This window comes from Sinocyclocheilus grahami, unplaced genomic scaffold, assembly GCF_001515645.1.
Source record: "Sinocyclocheilus grahami isolate Dianchi unplaced genomic scaffold, SAMN03320097.WGS_v1.1 scaffold10.1, whole genome shotgun sequence".
Taxonomy (NCBI): Eukaryota; Metazoa; Chordata; class Actinopteri; order Cypriniformes; family Cyprinidae; genus Sinocyclocheilus; species Sinocyclocheilus grahami.
The window spans coordinates 2,991,891-3,013,058 of record NW_015505189.1 but is presented as its reverse complement, the minus strand read 5'-3'; the positions used below and the strand labels follow the sequence as shown (position 1 = coordinate 3,013,058).

The following is a 21,168-nucleotide window of genomic DNA, read 5'->3' as shown; positions in this document are numbered from 1 at the left end:
GCTGTTTTCCTGTAATAATGCAGGGAACCATTCATTATACATAAATCTTGTAACAGCGATGAACTCATTTTCTGAATTTAACATTGTTTATCATCTGAAGTGTGCTGCGACTTATATTCCAAAACGACTCATATGCAATATGCAGTTAACGTCAAGCAAAAGATGCACAATGCGCGCACACATTTGTATAGGTGCAGAATGAGAGAGACACGTATAGTGCATTTCACACAGGCTGCTAGTTTCACTTTCGCTTTAAATGAAGTCCCATAGGCTTGACGTTAAAATAAATGTTATTTATAGTGAATGCCACAATAATTTTTGTTTGTTTTGTATTCACTTGTGTGTGCTAACTGCTAATGGAGGGAACGGCAATCAAGATCATGCAACAGAAGTGTGTGCGTGCTCTCTCTCGCTCCATACCGTCAAGTAACTTGTAACACTAGTAACTTGTACATTGCTTTTGACATATCCGACTGAACTACATACTTTCCACACGGGGAAATGGTTAGCGAGGCCTAATGGTTAGAGAGTCGAACTCGTAACTCAAAGGTTGTGGGTTCGAGTCTCGTACCGGCAGGGATTGTAGGTGGGGGGAAGGAATGTACAGTGCTCTATCCCACCTTCAATACCACGACTGAGGTGCCCTTGAGCAAGGCACCAAACCCCCAACTGCTCCCCGGGTGTCGCAGCAAAAAATAAAGGCTGCCCACTGCTCTGGGTGTGTGTTCACGGTGTGTGTGTGCACTTTGGATGGGATAAATGCAGAGCACTAATTCCGAGTATGGGTCACCATACTTGGCCACATGTCACGTCACTTTTCCAGTGATGTCTGTGAGAAAGGGATATTTGTTCGACAAGCTCATGCATCTGTGCCGCCGCACGCTCAATCCACTTTGCTTATCAGCTCGTGCACATCAGCCATACATGTTGAATGTTTAACATTATATTAATTACATGTACTTCATAGACATCCTTAATCCTTAGAAATTTCTAAACATAAAATATCTAAAAACAAATAAATTATTTGAGCTATGTGGCCAATCACAGACGTATCTGTTGATTTCTGGAACGCAATTGCCAATCAGAGGTGTTTAAGTTAGAATTCACTCACTACTCCAAACGCCTGAGTTCTTGAGTTCTGGAGCAGGACTGAAAAATCCATCCTGCGCAGGTCTCTAGTGGGCTATCAGTTTTTGGTATCGGAGCATTTTAATGAGTACGAGTAGGAGTCCAGGTGTGCGGTATAGGTGCATCGTGATTAGGGATGTAACGATTAACCACGTGCCGGTTGAAAATCGATTCAAATATGTTGACGATTCAAATCGGTTGAGAGCCTGTACTTAAGTTCAAAAGACATATTAGAATGATTTCTGAAGGATAATGTGACATTGAAGACTGGAGTAATAACTGCTGAAAATGTGGCTTTAATCACTGGAATTAATACGTAAAAATATCTAATCATAGAAAACAGTTATTTTTAGCTAGTAATATTTCACAGCATAACTGTACTGATATTGTACTGTGATCAAATTAATGCAGCCTTGGTGAGCATAAGAGACTTCTTTCAAAATCTTAATTATTCCAAACTTTTGACTGGCAGTGTATATATTTAAACTCCTGTCATTTTCTTTAACATAGAATAATACTTAAGCTTCGCTTCAAATAATGGAGTAGTGTTTATACAAAATGCCATCTTTCTGATTCTTCTATTCTTTTTTCTCTCCATTTTGTTTAATTAGAACGTTCGGGTGAAGACGGCGTCTCTGTGGTCTTTTGTCAACAGTGACACATCCTTGTATATAAACCCCTTCTACACTTCAGAATCCAGTCGTGTGCTTTACCCTGTTGCCAGCATGCGCCACCTAGAGCTTTGGGTGACTTATTACATCCGGTGGAACCCTCGCATACAACACCAGGTATCAACATACATTCACAGTCAGGTTGTGACTTCTGTAGCATTTTGTATGGTAATAAGCATTATTTAAGATGACTTTCTTAGGGGTGTGTGTGTGTGTGTGTGTGTGTGTGTGTGTGTGTGTGCACCTGATTCAGCGGTGCAGAAAATCCTCACTCTCCAGTTTAATTACGTCCTGACTGGCACTGCAGTGAACTGTCACTCAGAATGTCCTTATCACCACACACACACACACATGCATTCTGTTAAAGAGGTTTTTCAGGAGCCGCACCAGCATTGGCATAGATAACCATTTTACCACCTTAGTCATAACAAAGATTAATGCTGTTTACAATTTACATATTAAATGCTACAAAAAAAATAGACCAGTAAAAACATTCAAATGTAGTGAGTACAGTCCATAGTGCCACATTTGATTATTAAACTGGTCATTCTTATTATAATTATCCAGCAAGCCATAGATTAATACAAAATGTTTGTCCGAGAACTAGTATTCCAGCATCTTATGTGCATCACAAAACATTTTTATCATAAAAATGCAGATTTCCTTATTTGAAATCAAAGAGTGTTTTTGCTGCCCTCTGGTGGCTATTTGACACAGTTGTCACTTCACATGTGTGCATGTTTGTGTATATTTGTGCATATCAGCAACAGAGTCCAGTGGAGCAGCGCTATAAGGAGCTACTGGCGTTGAGGGATCAGTACCTGAAGAAACTGGAGGAACTGCAGCTCTCAGACTCCACCCACTTGACAAACAGCTCCACCCCCAACGCTGCCACGCCCAATCAGCACATCACACACTTACAGACACCTTTTTGATCCCACTCGCAAGCTGTTACAGACATTGGACATTTGTACATAGCAATAGTGATAATTATGGTAACACAATTAGTAGTCATGTCTGCGATAATGAGTAACAAAACAATTATGCAAAAAACCACAGTACGGCCTTCATCAAAAAAAAAAAAAGTTAAACGAAAAGAGAAGCCTTAAAGTGACAGTGCTGGGGTTTTTTTTTCATGCCGCATACCATAGAAGAAAGTGAGTCAGATTACGTGTGTGTATCCCAGACGCCACTTGGATACTGCTTGGGATGGTCTTGTGACGATTGAAAGCGATCAAGTCGGACGGACGTATGTGATTTAAGTGTTAAGTTATGTGTGTTGTTAGGGTTCTAAAGTGTAGATCTGAGTGAAGAACATTTTTGGATGTTGAGCACTAGTAAGATGGCATGTAAATGGTGTTTAGAGAGTGCTGGTCTTGTAAACTGTAATCTGCATGGTGTCCAGTTAATCCAGTATGAAGCAGGGTCCTCAACCTTTGGTAGAGAAATCATTTCATTAGTATACTTGGTTTAACTGCTTGGCAAACTCAAATGGCTGACCTCAGAAGGTAAAGGAAGCAGATATGTTGTCCTCCGTATGATATGGTAGGAAAATGTTCTGAAGCAATTAACATTAGCTTGTTGAACAGAACCAGGGTTTTTTTTTTTTAAGCGAGTAACGCGGATACCTTTTCGGTGCCTTGACTCATATCTGATGTTTTCAGGTGTATATTTTTTAGAGAAACGTGTTTTTTCTTTATGGCAGCATCAGCAGTAGAATAGAATGATTTCCATTCACTGTGCGTTTGAGCAACAGGTCGTTTCTTCTCCTGCTGAGGTCTGGAGTTGAACAAATTGAAGCCCTACATGCTAGTGGCTTTTGGTTATACCCTGTAAAACAATGTGCAGGTGCCACGGAAAGCAAATATTTTGTTTCTGATGGAGCTGACAGTATTGCTCCCAACGAGACGTAGCATGGTCTGCAAAGTCTTTTGGGTAGGATGGAGTGGCTGGGATATGAAGCGGTGTGATTGAGCTGTTCCAAATTCAGCCTTTTCCTGAGGAAGAGAGCGGTGACTGACACGGGGTGATAGAGGAGGGCTACGGTGAGCCATTGCTCATGCTGCCACGGAAAACTGAACTTCTAAAGACTTTGACCTCAATGAGGATATGAAGTTTAAACCATAGTGTGTGTGTGTGTGAAGAAGACAAACAAGTTCAATAAACAAACAAACCATTTGCGGTGGGATGTTTTTAGGGGGGAAAAGACAGAAATCTATTTTTTATTTTGTACAAGTACCAGAACGATGTAATTACCTCAAACAAAAACCTATTTTACTGTTGAAAGCTCTATTGTTGTAAAATATAATTATTTTATTCAGTGTAAAATTTGACCGTTTTATAAAAAGGAAAGTGATTAGAAATTTTTTTGGGTTGGTTTTGGTAGTTGTAGGTAGTTTGTTGGACATCCGCTTATAAGTATAATTTCTTTTCTTTTTTTTTAATGGGCATTTAGGTTTTGCTTTGTAACATTTTAAAGATCTGAAAATGATCTGATTCTGTAGGGAATTCTTTTGTTCTCAATCCCATTGCATGAGATTGAGTGAAGGAAAGCTGCACTCTGAATTTATTTTTTTTCTGACATTATCTTAAGTTAGACATAATAGTTTAGAGGGATCTATTTTTGTTTTGTATTCCCACATGTATCCTTTATTTGTTGGCCAGCTATTTTTCTGTACATAATGCTGATTAAATTAATTTAAAGAGTTCACAAGGAAAAGACTGTATGCTCATTATTGTACTTCTCAGACATTCTGATTGTATGACAGCGGGCTAATTAAAGGTTGCTTGCATTACTATTATATGCGGTACTACTTATAGCATATAAACCACCCAATGCAATTTCCTTTTTGTCTAGAATGACTGATCACCTTTAAAAAGATGTTATTCAAGACCTGCAAGCATGCATTGGCTGCAATGAAAATGCATACTCTAATCACAAAAATTGATTTACTGTCACAGTGATACGAAAACAGCATATATATAAAATTATTTCCAGACAATTTAATAAGCGCAAGCCTGATCTGTTTCCTTAGTTATATTAATGTGGTACATGCCTCAAGTTATCTATTACAATGTACTTTTTTATTGAAAACCAAAATACAGTAAAACCCGTTATATTTCGAAATATTACCATTTTAAATAACTTTTCTAGTTTGATGCATTTTCAAATGTAATTTATTTCTATTTTAAAATGTGTTGTTAAAGCTGAATTTCCAGCAGCCATCAGTCTTCAGTGGCACGTGATCCTTTAGAAATAATTCTAATATGCTGATTTGATGCTCAAAATATGTTTCATCTGTATCAATGTTGAAAACCGGTGTGCTGCTTACTTTCTTGTGGAATCTGTGATACATTTGTTTACATTATTCTTTGTTCAGTATAGCGGGCGTTTCAGAAGAACACCATTTATTTTAAAAAATATTAAGTATTCCAAATGTTTATGTTTAGCCATCAATTGTGGTGGGGAAAATTATTGTGTTTTGATCGACAGGTTGGGAAGAAGATAGATTTCAGGGTAAGGGGGATGGAAGTGGGGTGTTTGTCAGTTTGCTTTAAAAGAACCAACGCTTTGACCTGTTTTGAGCTGTGAATTAGAAATTATGCATAACACTACAAATATATAACTACTGTTTGTGCACACTTAGTCTGCTTTCTTTGTGTGTGTGTTCAGTTTGGTATTTTGCACACTGTCTTTTTGTTATGTGTTTGTCTTCTGTTCATATGCCCTTCTTTATGCTTTATCGAGGTGTTACAGGATGAATCTGATGAAGACATTTCTTGTCATATTTTATCACATTCAAAATATTTAAAAAAAACGGGAAACTAATTTGCATAAAAATGAAGCCTGTTTTTAAAATACAATTGTTGCTGTCTGCTGTATTTTCAGACAAATTCTTTTCTTATGTAAATCTGTTTTCACAGAAATGAAATGTAAGATTAATTTACATTTTTAAACACGTTATATGCACATTTTTAGAAAATTGTGCTGCTCACAGAAATCTCCAGTTCATTGCTCTGGGAAATTCTGTAGCAACATTGATAAATATGATAAATGCATGCTTAATATTTTTGCATATTATTTTCAGGATTCTTTAAAAAAAATAGAAAGTTCAGAGGAACACCATTTATTTGAAATAGGATTTCTTTTTTGTAACGATGTAAACATCTTACTGTCACTTTTAGTCAGTTTAATGCATTCTTGATGAATAAAAGTATTAATTACATTTTTTTTTTTAAGTTTTGAACAACTTACTGACCCAACACTTTAAAAATGTAGTGTGTGTATACTTAATATTGTTCTTTACAATTTAGTAATAGTATATAATTATATATATATATATAATTAATATAATAGTATGTAATTATTAACGCATTAAATGAATGAGAATTAGATTTTTTACGTAGATAGTAGGTAGTAGATAATATTAATGGTCCTAAAAATAGACTTCATTTTTTTCCATGCGAAATGTAAATTTTTTTTCTTCTGATTTTGGGGTAAAATATGACTTGGACATTTCTTGACATTCAGTCTAATGTGTGTTAAATCTGCGTGCCTTTGTGCCTACATGTTCATGAAGGTGTGTGTGTTTGTAACTCATTTTTGTCTGATGTCTGTGTGTGATCTCCAGGTTTCCAGGAGGCCAAACTTGAGGGTAAGGCTAAAGATCAAGAATCTGTATTGAAACGCGTCAGAGGCATCAAAAGCATCATTTGAATTATTTAGTTGCCATTAGCTCAGATCTGCTAGTGAAGTAGTGATGGCTGAGCAGCTGTATGTTTTTCGCTTTCTCTCTTCCTCCTTAAATCACACTGTGTGAGGATCTGACCTATCAGCCCCAAAGAGCAACTATGATCTTTGTTGCATTCTCTCTCTTTCTCTTTCCAAAACAAACATTTAAACCACAGGAACTTTTTAACAAAGATTTTCTTTCTCCTCTTTTTCCTTTCTTTCTTTCTTTCACATAATCTGTATTCTTCCGCGTCCGATGCTCAGTCTCAGGACTCTGATGAAGATGACTATGAACTGCCGTCTCACACTACGGCAAGTTTCTCTTGCTTCAACACTACTTGCTTACTCTAACTTTCCTCGGTCTCTCCTCTGTTTCCATTCACTCAATTATTTTACTGCTGTCAAGCTCTTTGTCAAGCCTTTACATCAGCCCAGACTTTATGGTAGCAGCTATATTATTATGAGAAAACTTTTCAAAACTTTTACTTTTCAAAAGTTTGAGGTCAGAAAAAAATGTATACTTTTATTCAGCAAGGATGCATTAAATTGATGACAATTTTTGTAACAATGCAAATATCTTTACTATTTCAAATAAATACTGTTTCAAAAAATCATGGTTTCCACAAGCATAGCCAATTTAACTGTGGTAATGATTTTTCTTGAGCACTAAATCAGCATATCATAATGATTTCTGAAGGATCATGTGAATACTGGAGTAATGATGCTGAAAATTCAACACTGCCATCACAGGAAGGAGCTACATTTCGAATATATATTAATATAGTTTTTAAAAATATTAATCCTTTTTCACAATATTACTATTTTACAGTATTTTTGATCAGATAAACCTTGGTGAGCTTAAGAGACTTTCAAAATCATTTTTAAAAATCTTACCGCCCCAAACTTTTGAACGGTAGTGTATGAACAAGATATTAGCAGAATAAAGTAACTGCTGTGTGAGTTTTGAGAGGTTTTGTCTTTTTACCCTGTAGCAGGTTTTCAAGGATGTACGAAGGCAGGCGCCCATGGATGAAGTCCCACTGGTCCCTGGAGAGACCATCAAAACCACTGGTATGTCGGACCATTCGTGGTGACACTTGTTTCCTGTTTCTGCTTGTATCGTGGTGTTGGGTAACATTTGTTATCTTCTGTCCCTGCAGTTAAAGATGTGATGTATATCTGTCCTTTCACTGGAGCTGTGACCGGCACACTCACAGTCACAGACTACAAACTCTATTTTGTCAGTCTAGAACGGGTACGGAGAAAAAAACTGTTTTTTATTCTCTTTGTCTATGTCAAGATCAACATAGTGTCTTGATATTGAGTTATATGCCCCAAATGATGAAATTAAACATTAAAGTTAAATAGATGTCTTATTCCATCCATCTCTGCAGGACGCTCCTTTCATATTGGATGTGAACCTGGGTGTCATCAGCAGGCTGGAGACTATCAGTGTACAGAGTCTTGGGGAGAATACTAGTGGCATGGAGATCGTCTGTAAGGTCAGATGCACCACCTTCCACCCATAGTAAACATCCACCTTCAACAATAGAGCTCAGTGTCAGTGTTTGGATTAAACACAGGGACTGTCTACAGGGGTTGTGAAAATCTTACTGACTCCAAACTTTTCAATGGTAAAGTACAAAAACATTTATTCAAAATATGTGACCCTGGACCACAAAACCAGGGTACATTTTTCGAAATTGAGATTTATACATCATCTGAAAGCTGAATAAATAAGCTTTCCATTGATGTAGGGTTTGTTAGGATAGGACAATATTTTGGCCAAGATACAACTATTTGAAAATCTGGAATCTGAGGGTGCAAAAAAAAATCAAAATATTGAGAAAATCGCCTTTAAAGTTGTCTAAATGAAGTTGTAAAGCCCCGTTCACACCAAGAACGATAACTATAAAGATAACGATATTAGCGTCCACACCAGCGAACAATATCGTCAGTTTATTCTAAGCGCACATGCGTCTGCCGCTTTAAATTCTTGAGCTCGTTACAGCAGGATGGATTCTGATTGGCTGTCAGTGTTTTATCGTTCATCAGCTGGAAAAAAATCGTTTTGAAAGTGATCACAACGATATTGTTCCTCTGTATCGTTATCGTTATAGTTGTGGTGTGAACTATGCTATTCTTTAATATTGAGAACGATTTTTAGAACTATATCGTTATCTTTATAGTTATCGTGCTTGGTGTGAACGGGCCTGTAGCCATGCATATTACTAATCAAAAATTAAGTTTTGATATATTTACGGTAGGAAATTTACAAAATATCTTCATGGAACATGATCTTTACTTAATGTCCTAATGATTTTTGGCATAAAAGAAAAATCAATAATTTTGGCCCATACAATATATTTTTGGCTATTGCTACATTGGTCACATGTTTATTTTATTTTAAATTATTTATATTTTTTATATTGAATGATAATCATTATTATAAACATCATACTCCAGAATACAAGGTAAATAAAGCAAATCAATATTTACATCAGTATTTTAGGGAACATAATGAATAAAAAAAATTGCTGTGGTTTTTATTAGTCTTGTGTTTCAAATTGTTGTCTGAAGCATGAAATATGAATCTTATTAAAGAAAAATAGATCTGACACAATTTAGTTTCATTTCAAAAGTAAAAAACTGCAATCAGTCCATACCAATGTTTTGTGATTTGTCTCAATAGGACATGAGGAGTCCAAGGTTTGCTTATAAAAAGGAAGAACAGAGTAACCTGGAGATTTTGGAGGTGTTGACCAAGTATGCCTTCCCCCTGTCCAATGAGCTGGTATGACATAACTCCTGTCAGAGCAGTGATTGGCTACTGGATCTGTCAGTAATTACTTGAGTGCAGTTGTTTCATTTCTCCACAATCCGATTGTTCCTTTTACTTTTGCAGTCTTTATTCACTTTCCAATACAAAGAGCAGTTTCCAGAGGATGGATGGAAGGTTTATGATCCAGTGGCAGAGTATAAAAGAATGGTGAGACGTGCTGCCCATCACTGGAAAAGAATAGACTTGTCTGACTGAATTCATCCTTTATATAGTTCTCTTTTCTCTCTCCACACTGTCTGCAGGGTTTGCCAAATGAGAGCTGGACCATCAGTAAGATCAACAGTAATTATGAAGTGTGTGACACTTACCCTGCTCTGCTCGTCACCCCATCCAGTATTAAGGAGGATGAGATCAAACGAGTGGCCTCTTTCAGAGTGAAACACCGTATACCGGTAAGTGAGGGTGTGTGTCCGTGCAACATTACTTTACATATCATCTTTTTTCCACCTAATATTTGATTTTACACATTGCATTCTAGGGTTGTCAGCATTTCACATTAGTTACACATTCAACAACATAGTCCTCAGAGAAAGTGAATACAGACACTATTGTTTGAAAGGAGTTGTTTTTAAAAAAAAAAATTTATACTTCATGACATTTAAAAACAGTAAAGGTGAATTTTCTAATTCAAAATAAATGCTGCTCTCTTGAACTTTCTATTCATCACAAAAATTGGAAATATTATTGAGCACAAACACCGTATACCGGTAAGTGAGGGTGTGTGTCCGTGCAACATTACTTTACATATCATCTTTTTTCCACCTAATATTTGATTTTACACATTGCATTCTAGGGTTGTCAGCATTTCACATTAGTTACACATTCAACAACATAGTCCTCAGAGAAAGTGAATACAGACACTATTGTTTGAAAGGAGTTGTTTTTAAAAAAAAAATTTATACTTCATGACATTTAAAAACAGTAAAGGTGAATTTTCTAATTCAAAATAAATGCTGCTCTCTTGAACTTTCTATTCATCACAAAAATTGGAAATATTATTGAGCACAAAATCAGCATATTAGAATGGTTTCTGAATGATCATGTGACACTGAAGACTGGAGTAATGAAGCTTCCCCATCTTAGGAATAACTTACATTTTAACATTTCTAAAAAATACAAAACAAATAGAAAACTCTATTGCAAAAACTCTCACTGCAGTGTCTGCATAGACTCTATGATGACATGTGGGGCATTTTTCTTCACTTTTGGTGGCATTTTTTGCCTGAGCCCTGTTTAATTTCCAATATTGTTCTATACTAATACCAGTTAAATTTTCCCAGTAATTATTGAAGTAGTCAGGGGTAAAATAAAGAAAAAAATGCTAATCACAGCCCCCCCCCCCCAATGTAGTAATGTGTAAAAAAAACAACGTAGAAATAAATGAAGTGAACATGTGAGCATTCAAAAGCTGTCTGGACTCCTGTGCCTCATTTTCTCTTAGGTCCTCTCATGGATCCATCCAGAAACTCAGGCCACTATAGTTCGCTGTAGTCAGCCCATGGTGGGCCCGACAGACCGCCGATGTAAGGAGGATGAGCATTACCTCCAGACCATCATGGATGCCAATGCACAGTCCCATAAACTCACCATATTTGATGCTCGACAGAGCATGGTGGCTGATAATCACAAGGTAATAGTGATTTCCTTCACTGATGTTTTTTCAGTTCAGTTCAGTTCATCAATGTTGCAGAGTAAAAATAACATGCTGCTAGGGCTGGCCGATATAGCTAAAAAATGTATCACGATATAATGTTTCATATCGTTCAGTATCGATAATTATTGAAACATTTTTATAACCTTTCTTAAACAGAGCAGTAGAAAATATGTTTAAATTTAACCACTGTTTTTTTAATTTACCCAATTTATTAAGACAAACAACAACTTATTTTAGTCTTAGCAAACAAAATAACAAAATAAAATGTAAACAAATATCTCCTTTCTTATATTTTATATGCAGATTAAATAAGTGTTAAAGGAAACTTTTGGCCTGTCTCCTGAGGCCACAGGAGGGCGCAATGAGCAAAATAAAGCACCTCATTAAATTGTTTATTCAATGCAATGAAATAATGACTGTATATTAAAAAAAGTGCAAACTAATATTCATCTAAACTAATATTTATAAATCAAATATCATTTCGTAAATTGCATAATTATGAACAGAACAGCATCATGTATTTATGCATAGCTTAATACAAATAGCCAAAGCACCGATCACACAATTGCGTGTAAAAACATGAGACGCAGTGGAATGGAATAAAACCCCCACAAATTATCGAGATATGTTTTCTAAAAGTTGAACCTCCTTTAACTTTACATGGCTTTCTATTCATCTCTTGTGCGAGACGTGAGTGCAACAGTCATAGTTATGCGTCTCAAGAACGGGCCGATTATGTGTTCTGTGTGAATGGCTTGGTTTTGGTTTTAACCTAAACAATATCTTCTTCGCATTGAGCTTCTATATTTCTCTAATATTTTGAATGAAAAATGCAGCAGCGACGCATCTTGTGGGTTCAACAAAAACATTAAAATGCAACAACGACACTTGCATCATCCTCACCGCATCTCGTGCGCCACTGATAAGGCTCCCTGACGCACACCTAAAATTCAAATACACCGTTTTTGCATTCGAATGCAAATTTTATTTTAAATTCGACTAATATTCCTTTTTTGATTCACAGTCTCCTCATCGCAGGCAGGCACGGTGTCCTGACATTTTATCCTACCCGTCAGATTCTCTGTTGGCTGCCTGCTTATCACTCATAACACGTGCCTTTAAATGAAAAAAGCGTGAAACTATCGTGCAATATAGCGAACATTTTTCTTTGATGGTGTACCGTCGATAAATATCGATACCGTTTTATCCCCCAGGCCTACGTGCTGCTAAGTATTTTTGAGGGAAAATGTAGGGAAAAGATTTGTATGCCTCTCTCACACAATGCACACACGCTCATGTTGTTTTGCGCAAATGTAGTTTTAAATTATTGAGTAGCCATCTGTGCTAATGTATATCTGAAGGTCCTGTCAGGAGATAAAAATGGAAGCCAAGAATCTTCTCTAACTATTTTCTGCTGTTTCATGCCTCAGGCTAAGGATGGAGGTTATGAGAATGAGAATTTCTACCCCAACATGGAGCTGAATTTCCTGGAGATCCTAAACATCCATGTTATGAGAGAGTCTCTGCGTAAGCTGAAGGAGGTGGTCTACCCTACCATGGACGAACCCCACTGGCATTCCGCTATAGATGCCACACACTGGCTGGAGTACATACGAGTAAACACCAACTCTAATCTTTATTCCTACAATATGAATTAATAGTGGACATTCTTGTTCTCCTACTCGCCTTTATAAGCATATGTTTGAAACCTCTACGTGAGTATATGATTTAGTCATAAACAGAGTGGCTGCAAAAAGCATTTAGCCACTCTTAGAAATATATGAATTTCAATGTTAGAAAACATCAATTGGCATTAGCAAAGAAAATATGCCAGACTTTTTCTAAGAACTAAGAAATTTCCTTTGATGAGCCCTTTTTACCAGCTTGTCCCAAGAAACAGGATTTAGTGGATGTAGTCAGTTCCCCATAAGTCTGAATCAGAAAGTAAAGCCAGGTGCACACTTTTATAATTGTTGCTTGTCAGACTGTACGCACATGATCCCAGCTATAAACCGTGTCACATTTGGGGATCTCAGCTGTCATTAATGTCAGACTGTACAATGTTCAAGACTCACTAAAACAGAGTTTTACATCATCAATCCGTGACGCGTTCTGTGATGGTGAGCCGCATTCACACATGGAATTTAAATGGTGACAGTCAAACAAAAGCAGTCTAGCTTTAATTTTGATCATGGCTTGCCTTGAATTAAAAAAAAAAAGATATGTGTGGAGTAAGTGCTAGTTTGTTGTTGCATTAATAAGGTCATCAGGTTCAATTTCATCTTAATGGTCATCGGCTGTCGGTGAACATGTCAAACTAGCGATCGAGTTGCGAGATTTGTCTCAGATGGCCGAATCATGGCATACAGTGTGCACACAGTTTAAGACGATTAGATGCTTTTAAAGGAGTCAACTCTCTCTCTCTTTCCAGCTTTTGCTTGCTGGTGCGGTGAAGATTGCAGATAAGGTTGAGTCGAGTAAGAGCTCTGTGGTAGTGCACTGCAGTGATGGCTGGGACCGCACAGCTCAGCTCACCTCTCTGGCCATGCTGATGCTGGATTCATACTACAGGACTCTCAGGGGCTTCCAGGTGCTGCTGGAGAAGGAATGGATCAGCTTCGGACACAAGTTTGCTGCGGTGAGGGAACCTGAGTGTGAAAGAGACTCTATATGGGGTATAAAACTGAATTCAGCCGGTCAGGCAGGCATGTTATTGAATGTTATCAGTGTTGAAAATTGTTTTGCTACTTAAAGGGTTAGTTCACCCAAAAATGAAAATTCTGTCATTAATTACTCACCCTCATGTTGTTCCAAATCCGTAAGACCTTCGTTCATCTTCGGAACACAATTTAAGATATTTTTGATGAAATGACGTCATTACGCCGGATCTGGGTCAGCGCCGCCACACACTCGCGTCATGGTACTGTCATGAACGCGCATCCACAAGTGACGCAGTAGAGACGAAAATGTGGAATAAAGTAGTTACTTTTGTTTTCTTTGCTCAAAAAAGTATTCTCGTAGCTTCGTAACTTTACAGTTGAACCACTGATGTCACACGGACTACTTTGTCTATCATCTTGGTTTTTTTCTCGACCTTGAACGTGGTAGTTACCTTGCTGTCTATGGGAGGGTCAGAGAGCCCTCAGATTTCATCAAAAATATCTTAAATTGTGTTCCAAAGATGAACGAAGGTCTTACGGGTTTGGAACAACACGAGGGTGAGTAATTACTGACAGAATTTAAATTTTTGTGTGAACTAACCCTTTAATATTTTGTTTCAGGATTCTTTGAAAGTTCAGAAGAACAGCATTTATGTGAAATAGAAATATTTTGTACAATTATAAATGCATTTATTGTCGTTTGAACGATTTAATGTGTCGTTGCTGAATGGAAGTGTTAATTTCTTTAAAAAAAAATCTCTTTCTTTCATAGCGTGTTGGTCATGGAGATGAAAATCATGCAAACTCTGAGCGCTCACCTCTATTTGTGCAGTTCATAGACTGTGTTTGGCAAATGATGAGACAGGTGAGCTGCACCTTTTTTGCTATCTAAGCACTAACATTTTCATTTATGGTAAAATGTATATTTATAATGAAATGTTGTTTAAAGGGGTGGTTCATTGCGATTTCACTTTTTTAACGTTAGTTAGTGTCTAATGTTGCTGTTTGAGCATAAACAATATCTGCAAAGTTACAAAGCTGAAAGTTCAACGCAAACGGAGATATAATTTCTTTAAAAATTCTGGCAGTTTAATGCCTACAAAAACGGCTGGTAGGGACTACAACAATTTGCTTCCCGGGTTCGTGACATCACAAACCCAGATAAACCCCGCCCTTGGGAAAAGGCAGCAAATGGGGCGAGGCCATGTTGCACTGCTTTAGAGAAGAGGAAGAGAAAACTAGAGGTGCACGTAAAAATCTATTCACATATGAATCGCGATTCTGTCTTCTAAGGATTCTAATGGATTCACAAGTTTCAAAATCAATGTTCTAAACAGCGGTTCTTAATACTGTTCCTCGCATACCCCTGCTCCGCACACGCTCTGCATCTCTCTCTCTCTCTCTCTCTCTCATTCAGCTCACCTCCAACAATGAAGTGTTACAATTATAATCAGAAGGCGAATTCATCGATACTAAACATGGTCGGATTACATATAGGCAAGATGACAGGAATGGGTTCCATCATAAGCATGCATAAAATAGTCTAAAATATCAAAGACAACATACACAATGACCTGAAGGATATGTGTGTTCATTCAAAGAAAGGTTTTCCTATGAATTAATTAGTAGAAAAGTCAATTTCTACTGTGCATTGTGCCTCTTGCTATGGAACATGCAGTGATTTTCCCTGCTTCGCATTCCTTTAGGCAATAAACCCAGTGATATCAGCGTTGGTTGCCATGGAACCAGAGGCCTGTTCTGCCCTCCTGAGGTGTTACGCATTTCGGGGGAAGGGTCCATAGGTCCTCATATGGCTTGTTAACTGAGGGGGGTTACAGAGTATTTGTTAAATATAGCTAACAAAATATATATTGTGTGTTTGATTGGTCCAGACGCTACACATTCTTGCACAGGTTCTGCACGATCCTCTTCAATAATATCCTCTGCTTCTCAATCGGGCTCAAACTGATAAGCGATATTAACAATGCAGTTGTTTACAATACAACCGGAGCACATGCCGCCGAGGTGAGGGGCGGGACGTTTAGAGGCGGTTTTAGGCCAATCACAACAAACTGGGCTAGCTAACCAATCAGAGCCCATCGCCTATTTCTGAGGGAGGGGCTTCATAAAAGCAGCAAATGATCAACCCGTTTCTCAGAGAAGGGACAGAGCTGTGTGGAATAAGGGTAAATTAAGTGAAAAATAATGTGTTTTTTAAAAAACGAAGCATCAACACATGTTAGACTCCCATAAACACAATCAAGCCTAGAAAATACACAGTGAACCACCCCTTTAAATTGTTATGTTTGTGTTTTATCATTGAGCCTCATTAAATGGATACTGATGTTTTGGAACTTGCTATGAATGTCTTTATAATGTGTTCTCAGTTTCCCACTGCCTTTGAGTTTAATGAGCTCTTCCTCATCACCATCCTGGATCACCTCTACAGCTGCCTGTTTGGTACATTCCTTTACAACAGTGAACAAGAGCGAGTGGAAAAGGCATGTACCACTGTGTCAACCCTGGGATGGATTAGTAGTAGTTTTGATGGACCAATGCTGAAATTTTCAAATCTTTCCTTCTGTTTTTAGGAAGTGAACAGTAAAACAGTGTCTTTGTGGTCCTACATCAATAGCCAGCCAGAGGACTTCACCAGCCCCTTCTATGTAAACTATGAAAACCATGTTCTGTACCCTCTGGCCAGTCTCAGACATTTGGAGCTCTGGGTTGGATACTACGTACGCTGGAACCCCCGCATGAGACCACAGGTGCACAATGTTCTCAACACATGAGCAAAGCTTAAACAAATGCATGTAAACAATTAGTAGAATCACATGATTGCTAGTTTACTAAAACTAGAGCTTTTCTTACAGACACCAGCTCTCTGAGGAGACTGAAATGTGGTTTGTGTATTCTCTTTTGATCAGATGCCTGTGCATCAGAACCTGAAGGAGCTGCTGTATCTGCGTGCAGAGCTACAGAGGAAGGTGGAGGAGTTACAGAAAGAAGCATCTTCATCACGCTCGATCTCCTCTTCATCAGAGCATGCATATTCTCCATCACATGGCGGTATACCTCTACACACCTCTGTGTAAAGCACGTGCAATGCTCGCATTAGAGAATTCATCATTAACAGAAAGTGTAGAAGGAATCTGTAGGCTACAGTAAACATAGTAATGTGAAGTCTAAATCTATTGTTCGTTTCTCTCTGGATAATGCCTCAGGCAGGATATATGGAGGCCCAGCACATACACATGTGAAAACTAGCATGACCTCCCAAAAAGAGGACAGTCTCCCACACAATTCAGGTTCATTTTGGTCGTTTGGAAGTGCTCTCAGACTTCCTTCTGATCAAATAACCAGGAAAGCTTTTGATTGTGATTGAGGTTATGAAAAATAGGCCAGGATTTTAACTTGACTTGTAATTATTGACATACGTTTTAATAATTTATGATGTATGTAGTCAAAACAATATGAGCATCTTTTTGCATTTTAATCACAGCATTTCTGTGACATTGTGCTTTGTCTGTTGTTTTTGTGTAATAGTTTTTCTTCACTGCCTCAGCATTGCCTGCCTTTGTGCCAATACCAAGTTCAACCTTTTAACTTTTCACATCACTTTTAGTTCTTTATAAAATCTTACATGAGCATCTCGTTCCTCTACCTGTGATTTTACTAGATTCGTTTTTATATATAAGGAATGGGGATTTGAATATTGCTGTTGCGATACTGCCATTTTGGAACCACATACTGCATTTGTCTTTGTTTTTCTGTTGCACTTGTTAGTATGAAAGTGGAATTAGGTTTTAATGTGCACACCCTATTACTGCACTACTACTGTACTTTCATGTACTACTGAAATCTGTTTACACAAGGTAAATATGGACCATATATATCAAACCCATGTTTGATTAAACAAGTGCAAAGAAAAGTTATCGGTGAATCGCTCCCATGTTTATGTTGTTACTATTTAATTGTAATCATGGGTGTTTTGACTTTACAAATGGCCAACAGTTCAGATCATTTGAACAAGGGATGCCATATAATGTTTTGAAAAATAACAATTACATGTAATAATTATAATGCAATTTTTTTGGCTTTATTTTAGCTTTTGTGCAACCCTGGTTATTCTTTGTACATGCAAATTTTTTTACTTCTGTTAAAAAAATTGACTCCAGAAACTTGCAACCAGACTTGAAGAAAAATAAATAGGAAAGAAACAAAGACAAGATAAATAGTTTATTATTGGGTTTCTGTATGCTGATTTTTATTTTTTTTTACCACCAAGTATAACCAGTGAGATACAGAGTGAAATTAGAATATTAAAATGTCTAGAAGAGGATTGCCAGTTGATACCTGTGTAATTAATTGTGTTTTCATCACAGTCTGTATTTGAGTGAGCAGGCACTGATAAAAACTGTGAGGTTTAATTCTGAAAGTCAATATTTCTGAGGTTTATGTCAAAGCAGAATTTTAGTTCATTCAATGACAGATAAACCTATGGCTTTACAGTCTAATCTGTGGCAGTACCATGATGTAAGAACTAAACTGGCAGTGCAAATCAAGACATTTCAGAAACTTATCATCCCAATAACAAATTTCTCAAGTTCATAAATAAACCCAGTACACAAGAAAAACCTTTAATATCTACAGCTAGAATCCAAAACATGCATATCAGTACAGTTCGGCGCGTACACCCTTGTTTTGACAAAATTGCAACTATACTGGCCAAACGACACCAGAGAGCCCAGAGATCCTTACAAATGCAACATCCACCATACAAACTACTAGTGCCCAGAAATGTAGATGGTCAACTGAAGAAATTAGGGAGGTTTTAACAGATACATAATGCGCCCAGGCAATAAATCTGGAAGCAGTTCATCACAAACAGGCGATAATGTTGTCGAAAATGTTCAAGACACTTGTGAATTTCCACATTTGCCTTAACCGAGACTTGTATATTTCACTCAGCTGTTTCAAATTCATTCCACAGGATCACTAGACTCACACCAAAGTCAAAGAGCATGCAAAAAGGCAAAAACCATCACATTTCATCTTTGGTGTTCTTCATTTCTTACAAGTGTAGCACCAAAAAAGCTACATTGTTCTGGTAGCCAAAGCAGTAAAAAGAGTTACATTCAGCTAACATTCTCTTTGTTGGTTTTCACCCTAGATACTGTACAAAAGCCTTGGTAGGACGCGCCTTTAAGGGTAAGTACCAGGCAACATTCTGCGCCGATATGTCTCCGACATAGTTACCATTCACAAGATTGTAAATCTGCTTTATCTTGGGCATGCGAGTTAACAATATTTCAGATCAGTTCAAACTGCAATAGTGTTAAGGTGAGGTCACATTTACTGGCACTTTTTTGTGGTCGAAATTTCAATAAGAATCCATGTGATCAGGAATTTTGCGCGAGGGCAACATTTTTTTCGGATGCAGAATTCGCAGTTTATCACAAATTAACAGAAAGCTGGTTTAAAAGTGATCTGCGTGAGCAATCAGCCTTTGACGGTGGACATTTTTGGCCACAAAATTCGGTGAATGTGACCACACCTTTAAACTGGAACAACGTACATAACCTAGTACGTCTAGTTTGTAGACATTCAAGCGAGGCAGCCCTTCTAACGGTCGTGACTGTTAGTGCTGTGTTAGTAAACTAGCGTGTCTTCCCTAATGTTAGCGTGGTAAGGCATTGCGAAGGAAAGCACCATTGGCAAGGGCTTGGGTTATGGGGAAACAAAGGTGCACCTGAATTCACAGTGAAAAACAACAGCTACAGGAAAATCTGGAGCATCTCAACTGGGGCAGAGGATGGTAAGGACTGTGCTGCTCTTTAATCCGGTTTTGCTAACTCTACTTACTTCTAGATGGTGACCTTCCAAATCAGAAGAAATGAAGGGTCTAGTCAAGCTCTGTGGCACCAACGCAGGACCCTTGGCTAACGAAGAGGGAAAATTAGCAAAACAGGAAAGCAGCTAGGGACTCATGAAGGCAATAGCAAAACTAGCGAGGGTGTAACAGGTCTCTAAAAAGTCTGAAAGCTAAAGCTGAAACATGCTACAAACGATACAAACACTAAGCTAGGGCGCTTACTTCTAGATGGTGACCTTCCAAATCAGAAGAAATGAAGGGTCTAGTCAAGCTCTGTGGCACCAACGCAGGACCCTTGGCTAACGAAGAGGGAAAATTAGCAAAACAGGAAAGCAGCTAGGGACTCATGAAGGCAATAGCAAAACTAGCGAGGGTGTAACAGGTCTCTAAAAAGTCTGAATGCTAAAGCTGAAACATGCTACAAACGATACAAACACTAAGCTAGGGCGAAAAACGACTCCCCGTAATCCAAAAAGAGTGGGGGGCACAAACATTTATGTACATTTACTGCTACAAGTGTAAATAGAGATACACTGATACAACGGTTTGAGTACAAACTTGGAAACGGTATGCAATATACAAGCACATTAACCCCTTAAAACCCCACAAAAGGCAATGGATCAGAATTGGCGATACGAAGAGTTACTACACTGCTTAAGTATTGTGCTAACATGAAAACACAACTTCGGTTACGAGTTCCTTCACGCTAATGTATCTACTCATTCTGATCATGTCCAATCAAACTATTCCTCAAAAGAAGGAATCGCAACCACTGACATCCAACTAACACACACAAAAGCAGTCAACACGGCTTCTTCATCAACACGCGTCACATCTTCACAGTTATACCCATTTTAGTCATCGTTTCGTTTTTAAAAAAAGCAAATTAGAAGGAAGCAGCTGTTGGTTAGTTTTTGACTTCAGTAGTTCGTCGTTTTTCTCCCCTCAAAAAGACACTCTAGTAAAAAGTGATCTAAGACACAAAAACCTGCATATATGTGTAACAATCTTTTCACGTTGCTCTGAAAGCAAGGCAAATATATACAGATCATGTTAAAACAACAACAACATCCTTCAAGAATCCTTCATCTTTTTTTCAATTGCAGATTCCACAACAATGGATCTGTTAAGCCTGTCTTGCTGTAAAAACGTAAGGAAAACAGTCTTGACCTTTAAAAGCATATTTCTATGATTATCCAATCAGATGTTTTTGTAAACCTTGGATTAATCACTTGTATCACTGTTCATTAATATGCATTTGTGCACAATAGGAATGATGAGCTAAATTGACAAACAAAAAGACTAGCGCAGTATGTGTGGGACTCTTTGTATGGGCCTCTGTAAAAAGACCCAAGTGAGATTTCTTGGGTCTCAGCAGATTATGCTAAAATTCATTAATAGGTGTTTTCCAATTCATAGCAATATTATTGCAAACAGGCTTACTGCATTGTTGGATGTGAACAGTTAAAATAGAATTTAATTCAGAATGATTACTCTCTGTTTAAGGTTGATTTAAACCAGGGGTGTCCAAACTCGGTCCTGGAGGGCCGGTGTCCTGCAGAGTTTAGCTCCAACTTGCCTCAACACACCTGCCTTCAAGTTTCTA

General features: G+C 37.7%; 2 protein-coding genes and 1 long non-coding RNA gene across 7 annotated transcripts in view; 2 read left to right on the top strand and 1 right to left on the bottom strand.

Annotated features, from left to right (window-relative positions):
- LOC107593873 (myotubularin-like) overlaps positions 1-4,790 on the top strand; it is a 40,576-nt gene extending 35,786 nt beyond the window's left edge. For both annotated transcript variants that reach the window (XM_016283754.1, XM_016283761.1), the window contains 2 exons: positions 1,740-1,916; positions 2,564-4,790. In XM_016283754.1, coding sequence (XP_016139240.1) covers positions 1,740-1,916; positions 2,564-2,734 — 348 coding nt within the window. In that variant the 3' untranslated portion in view covers positions 2,735-4,790. The remainder of the gene's footprint in view (positions 1-1,739; positions 1,917-2,563) is intronic.
- Positions 4,791-6,288: 1,498 nt separating this feature from the next.
- Positions 6,289-17,847, top strand: LOC107593835 (myotubularin-related protein 1-like). Of its 4 annotated transcripts, none has more exons than XM_016283724.1 (15): positions 6,289-6,454; positions 6,796-6,843; positions 7,527-7,602; positions 7,692-7,786; positions 7,926-8,033; positions 9,224-9,325; positions 9,437-9,520; positions 9,616-9,765; positions 10,815-11,003; positions 12,458-12,643; positions 13,459-13,665; positions 14,460-14,552; positions 16,075-16,188; positions 16,279-16,455; positions 16,615-17,847. In XM_016283724.1, exons 1-15 carry the CDS (start codon positions 6,335-6,337, stop codon positions 16,780-16,782), a joined length of 1,917 nt encoding a protein of 638 aa, XP_016139210.1. In that variant the 5' UTR covers positions 6,289-6,334; the 3' UTR covers positions 16,783-17,847. The 4 variants fall into 4 exon arrangements, with proteins under 4 accessions (XP_016139210.1, XP_016139202.1, XP_016139225.1 ...); XM_016283716.1 differs by having other exon boundaries at positions 7,524-7,602; XM_016283739.1 differs by lacking the exon at positions 6,796-6,843.
- LOC107593865 (uncharacterized) lies at positions 17,779-21,120 on the bottom strand. The gene is made up of 2 exons (XR_001610119.1): positions 19,799-21,120; positions 17,779-19,566 (listed from the first exon to the last, which is right to left on the bottom strand). It is a non-coding gene; the product is annotated as an uncharacterized lncRNA (long non-coding RNA).
- Positions 21,121-21,168: the final 48 nt, after the last annotated feature.